At 42.4% G+C, this 22,374-nt stretch overlaps 3 protein-coding genes and 1 long non-coding RNA gene across 4 annotated transcripts; 1 reads left to right on the forward strand and 3 right to left on the reverse strand.

Annotated features, from left to right (window-relative positions):
- Nucleotides 1-7: 7 nt before the first annotated feature.
- On the reverse strand, nt 8-2,043 carry LOC308294245 (uncharacterized protein; the record flags this gene model as incomplete). The annotated part of the gene is made up of 3 exons (XM_080736973.1): nt 1,948-2,043; nt 782-1,048; nt 8-164 (listed from the first exon to the last, which is right to left on the reverse strand). The coding sequence occupies exons 1-3, from the start codon at nt 1,995-1,997 to the stop codon at nt 8-10; spliced, it is 474 nt and encodes a 157-aa protein (XP_080593099.1). The 5' UTR covers nt 1,998-2,043.
- Nucleotides 2,044-2,206: 163 nt separating this feature from the next.
- On the reverse strand, nt 2,207-3,352 carry LOC308294009. Its single transcript, XR_013962508.1, has 3 exons — nt 3,249-3,352; nt 2,705-2,819; nt 2,207-2,382 (listed from the first exon to the last, which is right to left on the reverse strand). It is a non-coding gene; the product is annotated as an uncharacterized lncRNA (long non-coding RNA).
- A 931-nt stretch (nt 3,353-4,283) lies between these two features.
- Nucleotides 4,284-9,814, forward strand: rccd1 (RCC1 domain containing 1; the record flags this gene model as incomplete). The annotated part of the gene is made up of 8 exons (XM_080736406.1): nt 4,284-4,509; nt 4,628-4,831; nt 5,080-5,245; nt 5,556-5,677; nt 6,135-6,236; nt 7,988-8,158; nt 8,426-8,455; nt 9,636-9,814. The coding sequence occupies 8 exons, from the start codon at nt 4,284-4,286 to the stop codon at nt 9,812-9,814; spliced, it is 1,200 nt and encodes a 399-aa protein (XP_080592532.1).
- A 192-nt stretch (nt 9,815-10,006) lies between these two features.
- cib1 (calcium and integrin binding 1 (calmyrin)) lies at nt 10,007-13,152 on the reverse strand. The gene is made up of 7 exons (XM_080736407.1): nt 13,011-13,152; nt 12,597-12,631; nt 12,225-12,330; nt 11,155-11,308; nt 10,569-10,687; nt 10,305-10,393; nt 10,007-10,213 (listed from the first exon to the last, which is right to left on the reverse strand). Exons 1-7 carry the CDS (start codon nt 13,059-13,061, stop codon nt 10,192-10,194), a joined length of 576 nt encoding a protein of 191 aa, XP_080592533.1. The 5' UTR covers nt 13,062-13,152; the 3' UTR covers nt 10,007-10,191.
- Nucleotides 13,153-22,374: the final 9,222 nt, after the last annotated feature.

The raw sequence follows: 22,374 nt of genomic DNA on the forward strand, positions 1-22,374 counted from the left end.
AGTACTCTCAAATGAGAACAACAACAAAGTCTCCTTGGCTTGCACTTGGAGCGGGCGTCAGTGGGGTGGAGTGGTCCTGATGGCTTGCAGATGGATCTTGCCTCAGAGGATCATCATCAGCTGTCCTCACGCTATACTCCTTTGGAAATAACCGTTTGTGGAGTCTGTGCAAAAGACAGTTGAGATTATACGATTATCTGACTGACAGTTATCTGCTTGACCCAGTAAATGCATGCATAAGCAGTGCACATACTAAAACACTTCACGCCATGGCCATCAACTACTTTATCAGATAGACTGACATCTCTGCACAATGACACAATATGCATCTTCTGTCCAACTTGTTCTGTTCTTCATCCATTTCATATCTGCTGGTCACGTCACCTGTCCGTCACCTGTACTATATATCCACAAGTTTCCCCGGGAGTTTACTGGAGACTATCAGGACCAAACTTCCGGGTTTAACAGCAGACATACAAGCTCACGTTGCGTCGCAGATGCAACCCGTTGTGAGCTTGTAAATCGGCGGCGGAAGCTCGGTGCAGACGTCTGTGCAATGCACTATGGGGCGTTGGAAACTTGTGGATATTCTTTATGTGTGTAATAATCTTTAGAACGTGGTTCTAAAGACACTGTCTGGTTTTATCTTGTTCTATGAGCTTGTAGTTAAGGGGTGATTATTAGAACCACGAGGGGTCAACTAAATTCACAACAGAGCTTTTAGGAATGTGCTTCATTGATTGAGGATTAAAAGTAGTTTTTAAATGTGCAGTATGCTTACCTGTGGCAGTATTTAAGGTCAGGGCAGGTGGCTCGGTCTGCCGCAGCATATACATAGTTTTCACCAAACTCAGCTTGAAGGTCTTTCTTGAAGACTGACAGGGCAGAGCGTGGCGTGTGTCCAATTTCAAAGAGCTTGGTTAAAGCCTCAATGGCCTTTTGCCCAACATCTCTGTGTTTCATAGAGTCAAACGAATAGATGTTGTGGTTGTGGATGTTCTGGAGAGTTATCACAGTCGGATACTGTGGCATATGTTGGTCCTTACTCCTGAGACAAACAGCACAAAACAAAATAGGTTAGACATAAAGGCACAAAATATGTTAGCCTTAAATTTGTGGAATAGTTAAATTCAAATTAAAGCACTTATTTATTTTATTTTTTTATCCCACGATTGTTCCCACCCATTTTCACCCAGTGCCAATTGCCTATGTAATCCTGGGCTCTGCTCTCCCTCTGCCGCGCCTGGGTAGACAACGGACAAACCTCATGCTTCCTTCAATGCATGGGTAGTCCAAGTTGTTTCTTTTCACCTGACGGGGGATTTCCCTGAGATGGACGTAGCACGTGGAAGGAACACGTTATTCCAACCAGTTCCTTTCCCCTCCATCAGGCGCCCCGGCTGGCCAGGGGGAGGCATTATTGAGACCAGGATTACTGCATGTTTTTTGTGAGGGTATCAACCCTAGGAGACACAGGGAGAAAATGGTAAATGGTGCATTTATATAGCGCTTTTATCCAAGGCGCTTTACATAGATTGTGCATTACATTCACCCATTCATGCACACATTCATACACCGGTGGCAGAGGAAACCATGCAAGGCACCGACCTGCTCACCGGGAGCAACTAGGGGTTCAGAGTCTTGCTCAGGGACTCTTTGACATTAACTCAGGGGGAGCCCGGATTCGAACTGGGAACCCTTCGGGTACCCCCTTCGTGCTCTAATAACGGTTTCTCTACCCCTGAGCTATGCCGCAAACTCCACACAGAAACATGCAAACTCCACACAGAAAGGCCCTAACGCCATCCCCACCTAGGGTGTGGGCTCTGATGACGCGGAGGGAGGAACACGCCCCCAGCACCCACAGCGTCCCCCGGCGGGAATCAAACCCAGGACCTTCTAGCTGTGAGGCGAAGCGCTAACCAATTAAAGCACTTATAAACTCACTCTGACTTTTTGCCGTTTACTGCAGTGATATGCTTTACGATCACGGTCATTTTAGCTGGACAGTCAGTGTTTTTTGATGTCCTTCTGGTGCTTGCTGTGTCCGACTGCCCCTTCACATGGTGCTGACAATTGTAGACCGTCTGAAATATACAAATATCAACTCATTGTACTACAATAATGTATGTGTAATGTGTTTCTAGTTAGGTAGTCATGACAGTTTCTTACATTACAGATCATCCTTTTCCCTGTTGTTGTTTTTTTCGTGTTAACCCTCCATGTCACAGGGGTGCAGCGTGTCTTCAGAACCCACTCTTTTGCTTCTTCTGCGGTCTTCAATGTGAGACGTATGGTAGCGCAAACTGCAGTATGGTCCAATCCTGTTTGCGTCTCCTCAATGGAGCACACGTGATAGTCAAATCCTGGTGGCAAGCATTTCTGTAAATGGAATGATGTTATTCATGTTTAAGCCATATGCCTAATGGTCTTTAATGTGGCAAAAACCAGTTCCATTAGTCTACAATCAATATGAAAGCCATGGAACATTAGGTGATGGGCATGTAATGTAAGGTGAGGTGATAACGGTCTTCAATGTCTTTCGTTGTCTCCATCTGTCTCCAGTTTGTAACCCCCAGTCTATACACTGAATAAGAAAACCATAGAATTCTGGCAGCATTTCTAACTAAATCTACTTTTGCACTAAACCTTCCTACAACGTAGACTGAAATGAATAAACCCAGCAATACACATTGTGACTGACCTGTAGGGCCGGATGTTGAGAAAGATCAACATCTCCACATGGAATTAGGGATGGATGTTGAACAAGCGTGCGTTTAACAACATCTCCACATGGAGTTGTGCTTTCTGAAATGGCACTGTGAAGACAGACGAGAAAAACATTGTTATAATGCTTAATTACATTGCCACTGGCTCCCGTTACCTAACAGACAATAAGCATTATGAATGGATTTAATTTTTCCTTTTGCAGTGAATGAAATTCAGCAGCAGGCGAGATCAGTGTTTCTCAAATGAGGATATATGTGTACCCCTAGTGGTGGAGGTACTACAGGGGGTACACGAGAGAAAGTGGAACATGGAAAAATAAATTACTCTCAAATGATAAAACATTGATAACCCTTGTTTTAACCTTCTGATTTGTAAAGTGTTAAACAACAATAAAAACTTCACTATGACAAACTGTTATTGATTGGAAAGCAATTCTCATTTGCACATTATAAAACCACATGTTGTGTTGTGGTCCCAGTTTAAAATAAATCTACTTGGAAGTGGTCAATTCACTCAACTCCACTCTAATGACTTTTGCTGCTGGCTGACATGGAATCATTTGGCCTGGTCTCTTTGCTGCTCGTCTGATTGCTGTTGCTCTTTGGGTCATGTAGAAAGTAGCAGTATCTTCCAGACGCTTGGCCCAATCAGCAAGTGTCTGATTGGGGACTGAGGGATTCTTTTCCAAGGCGGTAAGGGTTCTGCGCAGTCGCTTCATGATGCTTTGGCGGTCCGGTGTGTCTGTTAAAACAGGTGCAACTTTACAACACAACCAGTGCAACGTGCAGTTTACAGTAAGATCTTAATATTCCCACATTTATTGTACTCAAATGTGTTCTACTTCAGCCTAAATATACTGTAACGCTGAGTTAATATTGTACATGTAATAAAGTACTTGTATATCCAGCAAAAGTATTATTCTTACCCTCTTTGCCATGCACCACTGAAGGATGGTTAGAAGAATTTTCATTGTTGCATTCTTGGGTGGTCGTGTTGTCTCCTTGGCTTGCACTTGAAGATGGAAAAGTAACTTCATTTAACACATGATAACTGTGTGACGATGCATATCATTTACACGTTTATTCAGTAAAGAGGTCAAAGCTTGTCTCCATGTCTCGTCGTGTATATAATGCTGAGTTACACAGCTTCAGCTAAACACTCATTTAACACAACAAAATAAGCTTCGTACCTCATTGTCTCTGTTTGTGTGGACTTCAGCGACAAGTGATTCCTTATTTCACTCGCGTGCTTCCTTAGTTGTTTCTCTTGTGTGTTTTAGCAAAGCAGCAGAACACTGAACTGTGTGTGAAGTGAACACAGTAGCCTACCTTGTTTGTTTATGTGTTGTGTGTGGGAGCATGGGGGAGAGGAAGTGAATGCCCTGTTAAGCGAGGATTTCCGGAACTCTATGCGCGTTCCCTAGCAACGCCAACGCCACTATATTTAGCGCATGCGCAATCCTTACCACTGGGGTATAAACTTTGCGCGAAACTGCGTGATGATGATCGCATGCGCCTGTATGCAGCGGTGTATGCAGGAGTTAAGTTGCACAAATGAACTGGTTTGGATTTGGTTTCAACGCTTTCGGACAAATATGTGATAATAATGAGAAGTTAGAAAGAGACCAGGGTTGTACCGTCAAGGTGCTTGTACCAACCAACATTACAGACTGTGTTGAACTTGTGGAAGCATCCAGCTGTCAACAAGACACTCACAGGAGTAGAAATATTAGTCTAATCAGAGCAAGTTGGAGCCGGAGAGCATCTTTGTATTCAGAAGGTAACAGGCTGTTATAACCCATTTCTTTACAAATGACATTATTGATTGCATTGTGGTTAAAACTAAAGAAGCGTGTATTCTAAAATGTAGCTTATAATTGAACTTTCTGACTGTTTAGATGATGGCCTTGTGCGCCTGTCGGGGTTTGGCTCAGGAGGAGGATTGACAGGCGCAGCAGGTTGCCATGGCTGCAAGGATGCTCAGATAAGCGAAGAGTATGTGACACTGGCTTTCCCAGACAGAATAGAGTCCTGGAAAACCCAGAACAACGACAAGACACCTGTTTGGAGCATGGCCATGAAAACACAGTCAGAGGAATCTGGTAGCCTATACTCTAATTATATATCCTGAATGCTAAGGTAACCTTGAGAGTGTGCCAATGGAACCAAATGGACCGGTCCACTTGGTTCAATTTGTAAACTCTGTGAGAGTAAATCAAAACTGAGGATTTCATGATGAGTTTTGTATTGATGTAACTATATGACATCTATCGACTAGCCTACTAGTCATATATTACAATTACATGATAATATGCATTTCAACAGTCTATTCCCTGTTTTCTTGTTCTAGAGACCTCACTTAATCTCCCACTAGTCCCAGGAGGATACATAGCCGCAACACCTCCCCTCTTCCGCCCTCTATCTCCTCAGCTGAAGGCTGTCAGTCTAGCACTGGGGGCCGAGCACGCCTTACTTCTCAGTGCAACCGGAGCTATATACACCTGGGGGTCAGGCAGGTAAAGGAGCAAGCAATATTAGCCCTCAAGCCCTGAGTGACTAGCTTACAGGCCGCACTCACACAGATGCGTGAGACATCTTCTCCGTATCGTCTGAGAATGAGGGGGGAGGGGAAGTCCAATGCATTGTCAATGGAAGGTTGTTTGGTTTTTTGTCGTTGACAATGCATTGGATTCTCCCCTCCCCCACTCATTCTCAGACTACACAGACACGATAGCTGTCGCAACTGTGTGTAGCGCGCCTAACAGACTGCTTTGTTGTTGTTGTTCAACCTGCCATCATTTGTGTGTTTGTTTTTATTATTCATAGCCACGGTCAGTTGGGGCATGAAGTTCTCAGTTCTGAGCAGGAGCCCAGGGCGGTTGAGGCCCTCGGGGGGTTGCCAATGAGCTTTGTGGCTGCTGGGGGCTGGCACTCTGCCTGCATCAGTGGTAAGACTAATGCCTCATTTATGCTCCATATGACAGTGTGCAGAAAATGGCAGACCTACACAGTACAATGGTTACAGTACAGTACAAATAGGACTGCTATGTTTGGCGCACGATACCGTTGTATGAATAAGTATAATTTGGGCTTAAAGGAGCTATAGTCAACTTTTTCATTGTAGGGCCGACACTTTGTTTACATCCTAGTCTATAGACTAGAATGTAAACAAATTGTCGGTCTGACAATGGCCAAAATGATTATTTTATCATTATTTTACGCTTTTTGTGGTCATTTTTGAATAGAAACACATAAATTAAACTTATTTTTTTATAAAATATTTTTGAAACATTATTTTTATTTTAGCACCCTTTTTTCAAGAAAAAGTTGACTATAGCTCCTTTAAGAGTAACAAATTATAGGTTTATTATCAGGGGGGTTAATGTAGACCAATTTTGTCAACAGCTGGGGGTGACCTGTATGTGTGGGGTTGGAATGAGAGTGGCCAGCTCGGCCTCCCATCACAGACACTACGAAAAGAGCAGCACGGAAGGAGCAAGCGACCAGGTTAGTCTATTATTCATTCAATATTTGGGGTAAATAGGTGAACATTACGCAAAAATAGCTGAACTGTTGTGAACTTGTAGATCTGCTATTTGTGGCAGAGATATTTGCTTTGTAGGGAAAACATGAGGGGGCCCAAACCCCTGGGGGAACGTGGGCAACAAAGTTAGTATAGAGGGTTAAAGTGAGGTAGGCAACCTTTTTGGGCATATGATCCACTTTACCTTTTCCAAGGTTAGAGATATCTACCATTGCCAGCCGAGCTGACACTCCTGACAGTGAACACATTCACAGCTTAGCTGCTAATGAGAATAATGCGAACACAGAATAAGTCAATCAGTTAATCTTTGGTGAAAAGTTTTATGCACATCAAGAAATGACGTGATGACGGATGTATTTTGTCTGGGTTTTTTAAATTGTCTGCTTAATGTACTCACCCTGATCTGTCGGCAGATCAAAAATATATTGTTGCCCACCTCTGGTTTAGCTTCAATATCCTTCCATTTTATCCTCTTGCAACAGATAGATGTAATTGTAAACAGGATTTGAACCACATAGGAGACCAAACATCTATCACTCAGCAAAAAGATTTATTCTTTTTTGAAAAAAGGAAACACAAAAAGATTCATAATATTTTGTAATGTTAATGTAATGTAATGTTTTATTAACCAAGTAAGACCGAGAAGGAATCTGTGTCATTTTAGATTTTAACGTTGGCTATTCAGACAATAGTGAAAAAAAAACACTGCTCATCTGCTAGTAGATTCAGATGAGGTGCTGGAGCCAAAAAGGAGCAAGATGAAAAAAGGGAACCTCCGCACACTCAAAACTGTGCAAAATCAGTTCTTTATTTTCAGTTTAGGCAAAGTGCAAGCTTTCGGTCTTAGACCATCTTCAGGCATAAGATTAGCATTGACAATGACCATATATAAAGGGTGTCATCACTTTATTAATTGATGTGTTACACCTGTGTCAAAAGTTTCGATCAGTAGGCCTACTCAAGGGAGTTGTAGTACTAGACCTACAGAGATGCTCCAAAAACCCAAAGGACACTCAAGTGTCCACTGAGACAGAAAAAAAACACCTAAAGACACCAAAAAAGAGTTGGGGGATATATTTACACAAAACGGGGAAAAAAAAGAAAAGCAAAAAAACTATAGACGAGATGCAATACTATGCAAACATCAGGCAGAAGCCATCATAGAGCAAGAAGCAAAAGTAATCTATTGTAATTTAGGAATGTTGGCTATTCAGAAATAGCAGTTATACAAGCTCACAACGTGTCACCTCGTGTGACGGTTAAAATTGCGAGAAGTACTGATTTTAGAAGGCATTTTCAGTAGAATGGACCTTGGGTCTCAACAGGTTAATGAAATGAGTACGTTGAAACTATCTGTACTTCATACACCAGATAGGGCTGTCACAATTATTACATAATCGTGATTATTTTTCATAATCGTCATAATCGTTTCCATGTCAAAAATAGTGGAAATAGCAGATCTACAAGCTCACAACGCGACGCGTCGTGAGCTTGTAGATCGGCTATTTCCACTATCAATGTTTTTTTTTAAGTATAAAGTTGTCAAATATGTCAGTAATGTGTCATATCTACCATGTGTAACTTCAAAGCCTATAAGCCAAACAGAAATGTAATTATCAACGACAAAAACACAATTAAATCGTTAAATCGCAATTATTTGAGAGAAAATTAATCGTCATGTAAAATGTCATAATCGTGACAGCCCTAACACCAGAACTGTGCCAGGATGCCAGCAGCACATCTACATGTGACGAGACACAGGACGGAGGGAAGCAGAACGACGTGTTCATATCCATCCAGGCGTTCCCAGCCCTGTTGGACATGTATCCACCATGTGACGTCACCAAGGTCAGCTGTGGGTCCAGACACACTGCAGCAGTAACAGGTAAGAAACCCTCTCACAAGTAGGGCTGTCACGATTATGTCATTTTACATGACGATTAATTGTCACTCAAATAATTGCGATTAACGATTTAATTGTTTTTGTTGTTGGCTTTGAAGGTGACATTTTTGACAACTTAAAAAATATCGATAGTGAAAATAGGCGATCTACAAGCTCACGTGTCGCGTTGTGAGCTTGTAGATCTGCTATTTCCACTATTTTTGATAATGTCATTAGATCGTTCATTTTACGTTTTATTTTTAATTTCAGACACTGGTGACCTCTACACTTGGGGCTGGGGTAAGAATGTTTTTTTTTTTTTTAAACCATCAAGTAATTAGCTTTGTGTCCAAATGTACTATGACTTAGTAGATCATACCAGTAAGACTCCCTAATCGGGAGATAAGCGACCGTTGGTCGCTTATCTCCACAATCTGTCGGTAGATAATGCCGGTCTTATATAAGGGTCATTTGTGTACGGTGTGATGTCATACTGATGTCAGCAGTGTGATGTCATACTGATGTCAGCAGCTATGTCTCTATATATGGAGTTATATGTTGTTCGTGTCCAAATATGGGGCTTGTGAGGTCAGACTTAGTGAGATTCGTTGGTTATCTCCATATATGGAGGGATGTGTTGGTTATCTCCATATCTGGAGATTCAACCTTCAACGTGTAACTATGGCTACCTAACGACTAGCCACATGACGTGAAGGTGAGTGAGGGTCTTTGTAACAGCCACCCCCAGATTTCCCGTGGAAATCTGTACAATATCGAGAAGGCCCGAACGGAAACTCTTAGTCAACTGGCCACCCCATCAAAGAGTAAAGGGACATCAAGGCCTCTCTCTTGTCAATGGGCTGGTGTCGGCCACCCCATACGGGTTCTAGTCTGAGGTGATAGCCTGCCACCCCGTTAGTAGGCAGGGGTCCCGACAAGCCGATTGCACCAGCTTCCTCCTGCCGCGAAGGGTGCCAGCATGACTCACACCATCCTTCCTAGACGATTTTGACATCTTGTTACTAATCTGTCGGTAGATAATGCCGGTCTTATATAAGGGTCATTTGTGTACGGTGTGATGTCATACTGATGTCAGCAGTGTGATATCATACTGATGCGGAGATATGAGCAGGGCAAAGGTGTGACGTGTGACCGACCGACGGACGGACGGACGGACGGCCGGTGGAGGTTTTGATACTAAACTGCGACCTGACGGTCGCAATAACTCCCACTCCCAGTGCCAACAAATTAATTAGCAGAAAGAAAACACACTTATCCCAGGATTTACTGTACCGATTATAGATGATCTACAAGCAATGCGTGTTGCTTGTAATTCAGCTATTTTCACTATTTTTGAAAATTGTGTGGGGGGAAAAAAAACGATTAACTTATGACATGCCCAAAATATGGACGACAGGGCTAGGTGGGCAAAGTCTTTGTTGAACTTTATCACTAATCTTTTATTTAATTGTTGATACAGGTGACTATGGCCAGCTAGGACACAACACCACATTGAGCTCAGACGAACCACAGCATGTGGACTTCTTCAAGGAAAAAGGACTACGCGTAGTAGACGTAGTATGTGGCGCATGGAACACTTTTGCTGCAGTGATCAAGGAGGAAGTGGTTACACCTAAAATAAATGCTGCGGGAGTTTGATTATTCTTCATAATGGACTTTGAACCTCCCATCCTGTCTTGTTAGCACAATAACCTTGGCCTATTTGGCTTCAACTTTTTGGATAAGAAATTCTGCCTGTTGATTCGCTGTGCCTGACATTAACATGTAGAAATGATTAAGTTAAAGACAAACACAACAACATATATTTACATATACATAACGTATATGTTTTTATTTTTCCTCTATATATAAAAATGATAGGAAAGGCATTTCATTGCATAGACATTTCATAATACAGCTTAGACCGTAAAAATAAAAGGTAAATATAAATTAAGGCAAACCAAAATCTAAAATTGATATGAAATTGAAAAAGACATGAGAATTGAGGAGAGCAGACCCGTTTCCATATCCCGTCTTCACAGCACAATCTTGAAAGAACTGGAGGGAGGGGGGAATGTATATCAGTCATACCACTTAACATTATTTTTGTAATACACATTTTGTGCAAACGGTAATCAGTTTTATTCACCTGACAAAATCTGGCGATCTTGAAATGACATGTTGAAACTCTGAGAGATTCACTGTTCCATCCTTGTCAATGTCTGACTCTTCAAGAATCTATGATTTGGGCAAAAATATCAATCTGTTAGACCAGCGTTTCCCAAACAGATGTTCACAACCCATTTTGGGTCGTGTACCGGTACCCGTTTTTATGGGTCTCGACTTGAAAATAAATATAACAATGTCCAACTACAACTAAAATGTTCTGTTTGAGAAGCATCAATGAACTCACATTGCTGATGAGCTGTCCCATTTCCTGTTCGTTCAGTCTTGTGTCGTCCGTCTCACCAGTCAGACAGTTAACCAGTGTCTGCAGGTCTCCTCGATCCAGTGTGCCATCGTCATCAAAGTCTAGATAAATAATAGAAACCCACATTCAATCTGACAATCAACAATGAAATGGACGGGTGCCAACTAATCAATTTAGTCTGTTATTAAAAATAAATTAGATTTTAACAAAGTAGTTTTTGTGTGACACCACCAGGGTCTTACATCACAGGACTAATAAATGCAGTTGATTATAAAATCAATTTGATTATTATTATTATTTTTTTCATGTCATTGTTTGATGTATAAAAAATGGGAAAATTGAGATCCTGCACACTGTCTTCACTTACAACAAAAAGTATTTTATTACAACAAGGTTACGGTCCAAATTAACTAACCAAATTAGTTGATATACTGTATAAAAAAAATAAAGGAATATTTATTAAACAGTTCAAGATTATTCGATTAATCAAAAGAGTAAAAGATGGTATAACCCACTAAAATGATAATCCATAGTTGCAGCACTACTGAAATGCATTGAACGTGATTACCAAAAATGCGGAATGCATAGTGGGACTTGATTTCCAGAGTAGCAGAGTCACTGAAGGCACTCAGAAGGTCCAGGAAGTCCTCAAAGGTGAGACTTCCGTCCTTGGCTTCGGATGTGGAGAAAACATGACAGATTCTCACCCTAAAAGGGTTGGACTGTGGGAGTAGGGATGGGACGATAATCATTATCAGGGCTGTCACGATTATGACATTTTACATGACGATTAATTGTCACTCAAATAAATGTGATTAACGATTAATTGTGTTTTTGTCATTGACAATTACATTTCTGTTTGGCTTTTAGGTTTGAAGTTGCACATGGTAGATATGACACATAACCTAAATATTCAAAGACATTACTGACATAATTTACAACTTTATACTTAAAAAAGAACATTGATAGTGGAAATAGCCGATCTACAAGCTCGTAGAGCTACGAGCTTGTAGATCTGCAATTTCCACTATTTTTTTACTAAAAAAAAAAAAGATATGAATATGTAATAATTGTGACAGCCCTAATCATTATTATGATAAAATTATCCTGATTAAAAAAACTCACAATAATCGTATCGCGTGAGATTTTCATAATATATCGTGAAAATTGTCCTCCGTCATATGCTGGGATCAACACCTTTGATCTACTACCCTCTACAATTGGTAAAACACACCCGTAGACATACTTGATAGTCTTTTTTTCACTCTAACAAATCTCTCTGCCAAAAAATTGCTGATCTTCAACCTCACAGTCAACGTGTCACAACGGCACGCGTTGTGAGCTTATAGATCGGCAATTTTTTGGCAAACGTTATGCCCCAGAATATGGATGCAGGGGTTCAAGTGGTTTGATGATCACAATAATCGTGACATGACATTTTCATATCATCCCATCCCATCCCTATGTGGGAGTAGTTAGTTGGCAATGAGTACAAGGGTCAGGCATACCTTCCTTATCAGTGTTGTAAAGACTTAAATATGCTTCCTCTTTACACAATACCAAACTCAGGAGTAGACTGACCAAGTAGGCTAATATATAAAAATAAAAATAAAACAATTAATTTTGTAACTATGTTACCTTGAGTTCTGGCAGTGTAAGAATGGTCGCCATTGACACACTGGGCTGGTTTTCAGTTCCACCTTTGCCTTCTTTGATTATCAGCTCTTGGAAACGCTTGTTTGCACTAAACAAAAAAATGTATTGTCATGTGTATTCAGACATAAGCAGCCACCAAGCAAACTTAAAATATTAACATACATAAATATGAATGATTAATTAACAGCAATCATGTATGTTTGCAGACTTGGATCAAAAGTAAATTGTCAGAGATATTTGTGTATACAAATAATGTAACTTGTACACAAGAAACTGAGTTAACTGACTACTAGTCTTGATCCAAGGCTAGTATGTTTGTAGCACAATGTCAACATGTGATGACATGTTACTTACAGAAGAATTTCCTGCTTTGTTAGAAATGTCAACTCCTGAAAACACAAGAAAGCACAGGCTATGACACACCCAGGCCTGAATCATGACTAATAAATAATTCAAGATGACATTAAGATTAATACTTTAGACCACGTGAAGGCAAAATTAATGATTTCCAACTGTAACATTATTATTTGACAGCTAAAGTGGTCGTTGTGACAACTATCAACACACAATGTTCTAAAATGTGCTCTTGGTCCCTTCCAAGAAAAACTACTCTCACAATAATATAACTTCATACTCTTATGTGAGGTCATTTTCAATGTTTTTGCAGTTGCTTGGAAAAGATAAAATGTTGAGCAGTATAGAATAAAGTTTTCTTGAGTCAAAAGCAGTGTTTACGAGCGAACATCGGACGTTCTGTTGGTTACTTACTTGATATTCATTCAACACGTCCTTCCCCAGTTGGCTTGCTGTTGTTCCCATTGTGTATTTTTCAACTTTAAAAGGCACTTTGTGATAGCTTTGTTGTTGTTGTGTTGCCTAAGTTTTGCTCCGATGGCTGACTGATTACTTCCTTTTCCTGTAAGCTACGTATTTGCGTGACGATTGCCATAGTAGCGCAATTAATTTGCATACAGCGCGCTGCTCATAGCACAGTACAGGCAGTGTTGTAAAGGGTTCTCAAATCAAACGTTTTACTTTTTAAATGTATCAATGCTGCAATGCAGATCTACTCTCTCTGTTACACTTAAGTAGGCTAAACGTCCGGCATTCAAAGTAAAGTAAAGTCGAAAGGTAGCCTCAAAGTCTAAAGGGCTGAAGTAGGATAGATAATGTATATGTTTAATGAATGGTTTGTATAAAATTAAATCTGTAATTATAGTAACTTAGGTTCTCAAATATTGGAAATATTCAAGTAAAGTACAAATACCTCAAAATACCTGTACTTGAGTAAATGTACTTAGTTAGGCTATAGCCTACTTAGTTTACACCAGACACCAGTCCCACTGAGTACAGGAACTTTCCATCTATCAGTGGACAGCAGCGCCCCCCGGGGCCCAAAAGGTTCAATTCAAATTGAGTTTGAAATGATCGAGTGATGAGATTCAATCAAGTCAGATACATTCCATTCCATCTTTTACTGTTTTGGCTTCTTTTCTTTTAAAATTACTCAGTTTATACTAATGGTGTTCTTTCAAATTAGGCGTCATACAAAAAGTCCTATGGCCTATGTGGTAACCTGTTTGCAAAAAAGAAAATTGCATACTTGTAAAATTATAACAGCAGATTATTCATCTTATTGTATTTTAGTGTGGTCACCGTCTACCATCTATGTAGGCCTAGTTAAATGGCGTGATATTGATATACCAAACACAGAATTGTAGACTACCATAGACTGTAAGGTGCGGTTTCTCAAACCCACTCCAAAGCTGCGCACAATGTCTTAATTTACTTGTCTTTAATACACTTAAAAATAACAAACAATTCTTCATGTAAAAAAAACTGGTAGGCCTACGCTACAGCTTCTATAGCCTACACAGCAAGCCACTTAAGCCTCTATCAGAGTCCAGGGTGAAGAGGTATTCACTTCACCGCGGTGTAGTTTTCTATAGCTATCACCTAAAAATACATAACAAAGCCTGGGTGATAGCTAGGAAACTACAACGCGGTGAAGTGAATAGCTCTTCACCCTGGACTCTGTTAGAGCCTTTACAAGGCAAGGTCAAGATCAGTTTGACCTATTAACCAATCTCAGTATCTCAGTGAATTAAAACAAACAAAACGGAGCACAATATTCAACCAAATCAAAACACCTGTGTGTAGGCTACTAGGCTAATGAAATGAAATGATGTTAATGAAATGAAATGTGGTTCTAATGAAATGAAATGGCATAGGCCTACTGTAGGCTACAACAATAGGCATACAGTTTCAAAAATAATAGAAAGTAGCCAATCTACAAGTTCACAATCACAAAGTGTGAAATGAAATGGCTCTAACACGACTTTTTGTCTTTTAAAATCAAAATACATAATCAATTACTAGGCCTACAATATCACATATATATATAGGGTCTATATATATAGGTCTATATATATATATATATATATATATATATATATATATATATATATATATGTATATATATATATATAGACCTATATATATATATATATGTATATATATATATATATATATATATATATATATATATATATATATATATATATACATATATATATATATATATATATATACACACATTCTACTAGACCATTTTTATATTGTAGCCTACCACAATGATGTTGTCTTCATTCAACACATTTAAATAGTGTTTCTATACTAAGAGAATCTTGAAACAAGCATACAATCACAAAATACTGTAGTTATAGGGCGTTTTTCTTGTTGTAGTAGTACTCAAGAGTCAAGACATATATAAAAATGACAAAATATTGAGGATTGCAGGAACAGATGGTGGTGATTTGCACTATCCGTATCCACCACCACCAGGGGGTGGCGTTGAGTCAGGCTGGAACCCAGGCTAGATTTGTAGGCTGAGGAGGCCCATTTACTACTCCCAGCTGGCTTTTTCTGAAATTAAAACAACGACATAAATCAGTCACGTTCTCCGTTTAGTCAGATAATAAATTCACATAGTGACCAGTCAAGTCATGTACTCTACATAGGGTTATCTATTTTATGCTTTGTTTATTTCCAGTTGAATGTATATGTCCGTGTCCCAGTTGTGGGGACCCCAATTTGTCATGTCATTACAATATCATAGCTTTTGGCGGAGGTGGTTGTATTGGTCAGACCCAGTGGTGTAAACTTATTAACTAACTATCCATGGGTTGCATTTGTAGTCCTACACCAGCCATGTTGAGGACCAACACAGGTGTTCTGATTAGCGTAGAACATTAGTTCTATGCCAATCAGACACATTGAAAAACCTGTGTTGGTCCTCAACATGGCCATTTAGGACTACAAATGCAAGTGCTGTGCTTGAGGTTATTCTTCAGTATTTACACATTTCAATACTTTTACTTCTACCCTACTACAAAACACACAAACCACTTCAGCCCTTTATATATTTCAGCCATTTCTAAAATAGCAGATCTACAAGCTCACAATGCATTGTGATGCGAAACATTGTGAGCTTGTAGTCGGCTATTCTCAAAATATTTTGAACCAGTGAAATTGGACACGCTGCACAATGAGTACTTTTAAGTAGGCCTACTTTAAGTGTATTTTGATGACGATACTTTTGTACTTTTACTTTTACTATATTTTTCATACAGGATTTCTTGTAACTGAGTATTTCTACATTGCAGTATTGATTGAACAGATGAATGATATCACATGACATGCAAGCATCTTAATTCTTTCAAGAGAATACAGTACCTGTCCTGATTCCCTCTTTGGTCTCAGCTGGAACACCGATGCCGTACTCATTTTCACCCGTGACTCTGAAGAAGTAGATTCCTCCCTCCACCAGGTCAGACACCTTATAGGACAGACGGTGGCAGGTGTCAGTGACTCTTGTCCATCCCCTTAGGCTGATCTCCCGCATGTCCACAAGGTAGTTGTTTACAGGAGCGCCTCCCTCATTCACCGGGGTGTCCCAGGTAACGGTGAGTGAGGTCGTGGTCGCGTCTTTGGCTGTGACTCGAGTTGGAGGACCAGGGGAGTCCAATACCCTCACGTTCAGGGTCAGGCTAGCCTTTCCAACTGCATTCTGCAGTGTCACTGTGTATTTACCAGAGTCATCTCTTGTTGCCCCTTCGACTGTCAAAGAAGTGGCAGAGCTGGTGGTGTTGATGAGCCCCCTGACTCTCAGCTCTACATCTGCCTTGTCCCATGTCACATTAGGAGCAGGCTTGCCCTTGAATGGCACGTTCAAAGTTAAAGTGCTTCCGTCCTTTACAAGCTGTGTTTTCCTCATCTCATTGCTAATGTCAAACTCGGGCTCTTCCTCTCTTTCCATGGATACTTCAGGATCCGACTCCAGGCTGGGCTCACTCACACCAATCTTGTTGATGGATCTGACGACAAACACATATTCTTCCCCCGGTGTGAGTCCAGCTACTGTGGCCTCTGTGTTTTCTGTGTTCCGAACGCCGACGCTCCAATCTTCATCTGTCGTTTTCCTGTATTCAACTCTGTAACAAGTCACTGCGGCGCCACCATCAAACAGCGGCTTGTTCCATGACAAGGTGATGGAGGACCTGGTGGAGTCAACTACGGTGGGCTTTGCTGGAGGGGAAGGTAGAAACTTGGGATCCTCCGCCAAGGTTAGTGGACTTGGTTCGCTGGCGTCGCTAAGGCCTGCAGCGTTTTCTGCGAACACTCTAAATTCATACTCGCTTCCCTCACGCAGGCATGGGGCTTTGACTCTCAGGTCATACACAGGTTTCTTATTGACTCTGACCCAGCGCAGGCCCTGCTTCTCCCGCTTCTCAATGACATAACCAGTGATGCTGCTTCCACCATCGGAGGCAGGTCTATTCCAGCAGATTGTCATCGATTCACCGGAAGCACTAGTGACCTCCACCTCTGTGGGTGCAGATGGGACGGTGTAGGGATCCCCTGCTTTGACAGGCTCACTTTCCAAAGTCTCACCATCGCCATACTTGTTCACCGCCCTCACCCTAAACAGGTATTCATTTCCTTTGATAAGCTTGGTGATTTTGCATGTTGTTGCCATCATGTCACCGTATACCAAAGTCCAGGCTACACGGCTGGTCTCGCACTTCTCGATGATGTAGTACAAGATCTCAGCACCACCCGATTCTGGAGGGGGCCCCCAGTTCAGTATGCATTTCTCTGATGAAAGTCCAGACACTTCCAAAGGTCCTGCAGGTGGGCCAGGCCTGTCCAGCACCTTGTAGTTGATTGTCTTGGTTCTAGTGCCACCTACATTCTGCACGGTCAGAACATACTGTCCAGAATCTTTCCTAATGGTGTCTTTGATGAGTAAAGAGGTGTGTGTCTTTGTGGAGGTTATCTCAATTCTTCCCTTGGTTTCAATATTTCTACCATTCTTAGACCAGGACACCTTAGGGATGGGCCGGCCTGAGATGTCAGCATCTATTCTGAAGAGGTCTCCAGCTTTGACAACCACCACCTGTCTGAATTTGTCCTCCAAGCCAATAGTAGGTGGTTCCACATCATGCTTCACTGTGACGGCTCCAGTGCCCTCAGTGGGTGCACTAAAGTGGTCAGCTGCATTCTTAGCAATAACTCGAAAGTCATATTGTGCATCTTCTGTAAGGTCTGTCACTTCCAAAGAGGTCTCCAATAAATTGTTGAAGTTGCACTTTAGCCAGCAGCCATCTGGGAGCTCTTTATGCTCAACAATGTAACTGGTAATTTTGGCTCCGCCGTCATATTCTGGTTTGTCCCAGGAGAGAGAAACAGAGTTATTAGTTATATTAGAGACTGTTAAGTTGCTTGGAGGATCGCACTTATCTCTAGCAGCCACAGGTTCAGTAGCCTTACTGCAGGGCCCGACGCCAGCGATGTTCTCAGCAGAGACACGAAACTCATATACTAGACCCTCTTCAACACTCGCTACCTTGAATTGAGTCTCTGACACCAGTACTCTGTTCAACTTTGTCCATAATATACTGCTTTGATCTTTGCATTCAATGTGATAACCAATGACAGGGCTGCCACCATCACTGTCTGGCTTGTTCCAAGCGACCACCATGATGGACTTGGAAGCATGGGCAACATGGAGGTTGGTTGGAGGACCCGGAGGCTTGAATGGATACTGGGGCACAACTGGTTCAGTGTCGACAAAGTGGCTCTTGCCGTAGCGATTCTCCGCTGCGATACGGAACTGATATTCAATGCCCTGTGTCAGACGGGAGATTTTGATTGAGGTTCTGGCAACTGTTGCGGATACAGTCTGCCATGTTGTGGTGGTTGTGTCTCTCTTCTCTACAACGTAGTTGTTAATTTGACACCCACCCTTATAGGCTGGGGGTTGCCATGACAGAGAGACAAAGTCAGCACTCACTTCATCCAGAATAATATCACTTGGCGGTCCAGGTCTTTCAAGAATGTTAACAAAGATCTCGGCCGATTTGGTTCCCACTGAGTTGGTCAAAGTTATTTCATACACGCCAACATCCGTCCTGGCGGCATCTTTGATAACAAGCTGAGATGATGCGTCAGATGTGAGCACATTTACCCTGCTTGTCTCCTTTAGTATGTTGCCATCCTTTGTCCAGGTCACATCAGGCTGTGGTATGCCCTTGAATGGAACATCAATCTTTAAATCATTCCCTGTCCTCACATCATATGTGTTGGATTGCAAAGTAATGAAGGGCTCAAAGGCAACGTCTTTTACAATAACAGGCATGGGCAGGGCAGTTGGTTCACTCTTTCCTTTGTCATTAACAGCAGACACTCTAAAGAAATACTCCTCTCCTGTTGTTAACCCAGAAATAGTTGTCTCCAGAGCTTTAATCTCAGTGCATACTGTCCACTTGTCATCTCTCTTGGACTGCATCTCTACAACATAGCATGTGATTTTGCTGCCTCCATCATGGTCAGACTTCCCCCATGAGAGGTTCACACTGTTGTAAGTCATGTCACACACTATAAGTTTGCCAGGAGGCAGAGGAGCTTGAGACACCTTGACAGCATCAGTTGTCTCCACTGGAAGTCCTACACCAAACTCGTTCGCAGCCAGCACACGGAAATGGTAGAAGGATCCCTCCTGGAGATTGTCGATCTTGTATGAGTTTCTCACACAGTTGCTACAGACACTTGTGAACACCATTCTGGCATCCTCTCTCTTCTCTACAATGTAATGTGAGATCTTTGCTCCCCCATCAATGAGAGGTGGTTCCCAGGAGATGGATACAGAGTCTCTTTTTACATCCTTCACCTCAAGGTTAGTTGGTGCGCTGGGGGAGTCCAATATCCTGACACTGATAAACGCTGATTTGGTGCCTCTGCAATTCTCAAGAGTCAACACGTACTTGCCAGTGTCAAGTCTATTGACATTTTCAATGAGTAACACAGTGTAGGTGCCAGTTACTTCAATCTGTGCACGCCCACTGAGAGTGCCATCCGCCTTTGACCATTTGACCTCAGGTTCAGGCCTCCCTCTGATGTTGACAAAGAGACGCAGTGTGGAGCAGGCTCGGACACTCACCATCTTCCTCATATCAGCATCTAACTCGATCTCAGGTGCCTCCAGCTTCTCGGCTACAAGTACAGGCCCGGGTACATCCACAGGCTCTCCGAGCCCTGCAGTGTTCATGGCACGAATGCGAAAGTTATACTCTGCATTCTGTCTTAGTCCCCTCACGGTGTAATTTGTGTTCTCGACCCCGGTGAGTGGAGTGCACGTGGTCCACTCATCTTCTGATTCTTCTTTCATTTCCACTGCAAATCCAGTGACGGTTACTCCGCCGTCGTAGATGGGCTTAGACCAGGCTAAGGACACTGTACTACTGGAGTGGTCTGTCACTTTGGGGTTGGTTGGAGGGCCAGGTGGGTAGGTGGCTTCACAGGCCTTAATGTACTCACTTGGCTCACTCGGTGGGCCAACACCGCCAGCATTCTCTGCAGACACTCTAAACTCATAATAATGTCCCTGAGCGAGACCTGTGCATCGGAAACGTAGGTCATTTAGTCTTCTCTTGTTGCATTTAGTCCACCTGACACCACCTTTGTCTCTCTTCTCCAGGATGTAGCCATCAATCTCCGAGCCTCCATCACTGTCTGGCCTTTCCCATGTCAGTACTATTGAGTCTCCGGTTACAGCGCTCGCTTGAGGAGTTGATGGTGCACTTGGTACAGAAAAGGGGTTTTGTGCAATAATTGGATCTGACTCCAGGGGCTCGCCAGTACCAAATTTATTCACTGCAGTAATTCTGAATATATATTCTTTGCCTGGCACCAGTTTTGTCACTTTGTAAGAGGCTGCTTGGATTTCAGGTTCAACTACAGTCCAGGAGACGCGGCTGGTCTCCCTTTTCTCAATAATGTAGTGGGTAACGCTGGCACCTCCATCATTCAAAGGGGGGTTCCAATAAAGTTGGCTCTTCTCTGCGCTGATCACTTTTATCTTCAGTTGTCCATCGGGAGGACCGGGTCTATCCAAGACTTTCACGTTAACCGGGTAAGTGGTATTTCCACCAATGTTAGTTAGGCTCAAGACAAAGGTTCCCCCATCAACTCTTGCACAATCTTTGATGATGAGACTTGTATGAGTGAGGGTGGTTTTGACCTCCATTCTGGGTGTACCTTTATCAATTTCCTTCCCATCCTTCAACCACCTCACATCTGGCAGGGGCTTGCCAAAGTAATCAGCATCAATAGTGAATGTCTCACCAGCTTGCACAACAGCAGCACTCTTGAATTTAGGATCTATGGATGCTGTTGGTGCTTCAATAACGTCTTGAGCCATAATAGTTAAGCTCTGTGAGGGTGCGCTCCAAACACCAGCTCCATTTTTGGCAGTTACCCTAAACTCATAACTCTGCCCTCCAGTCAAGCCTGTGACTGTAAACTGAGTTTCAATAACGCTGGTGAAGCTGGCCTTCATCCATCTGCCATCGGGCAGCTCCTTCTTCTCGACGACATAGCCTGTGATAGTGCTTCCGCCATCATAACGAGGTTTAGACCACTGTAGTGTGACCTGCTCCCTGGTGATGACAATAGCTTCAGGTGCACCTGGTGAATCACACGGGTCTCGAGCCACATAGCTCTCCGATATCTTGCTAGCCTTGCTAAGCCCAGCAATATTCTCAGCAAAGACTCTGAATTCGTACTCGATGCCTTCCTCCAGTCCTGCAGTTTTGAAGCGTGGGTCGGGTAAGACGAGCTTGTTCAGCTTGGTCCACAGAATGCTGTTCTTCTCTTTGCGTTCGAGGTGGTAGCCAGTAACGGGGCTGCCTCCATCTCTGGCAGGAGGTGCCCATTCAACTATCATGTTGTACTTTGTTACTGTGGACACAAAGGGGGTTCCAGGAACTCCAGGCTCACTGAAGGGATACTGTGCAGTGACGTTGGGAGAGCTGACGGAGGTGCTCTTTCCATACCTGTTTTCGGCGAAAACCCTGAACTGGTACTCAGTGCCTGTCTTCAGCTTGGTGACTTTGATCGTGGTTCTTACTGTCGTCGCTGACACCGTCTGCCACGTCGTGGATGTGGTGTCACGTTTCTCCACTACGTAGTTGTCCAGCTGGCAGCCTCCTGTGTATTCAGGCGGCTCCCAAGAGATGGTGGCAAAGTCAGAGCTGACCTCGTCAATCCTCACCGGCCCAGTGGGAGGGCCAGGCTTTTCGAGAGCAACTACAGTAATCTCCCCGGTAGTCGCTCCACTACTGTTGGTTGCTGTGATAGAGTATTGGCCAGAGTGTTCCCTGCTCGCATTTCTTATACGAAGGACCGTTGACGATGCTGTTTTTGAAAGGTCCATCCTTGATGTCTCTTTAATTGCCTGGCCATCTTTTTTCCACTCAATCTTTGGCGCTGGGTGTCCAATCACAGGAATCTCTACTTTAAGTTCTGCACCACCTTTGACGGTGAAAGTGCTAAAAGTTATCTCAAGCTTTGGCTTAATGGCCTTTTCCTTATCTGTGACAGCTTGGTTCTCCGGTTTTTGTTCTCCTCTCTCTGGAGTATTGGTAAGCTGGCCTGGTGTGAAATAGAAACATTAATTTAGTGTATAAAATAAATGAGTGAATATCATGTAAAGATACAGTATAGTATAATTTACACCAGTATAACTGCCAAAGCTGCATATGAGCTGTGTTGCAATCCACAGAATACTTCC

Source organism: Nannobrachium achirus, assembly GCF_963921795.1.
Source record: "Nannobrachium achirus genome assembly, chromosome: 11".
In the NCBI taxonomy this organism is placed as follows: Eukaryota; Metazoa; Chordata; class Actinopteri; order Myctophiformes; family Myctophidae; genus Nannobrachium; species Nannobrachium achirus.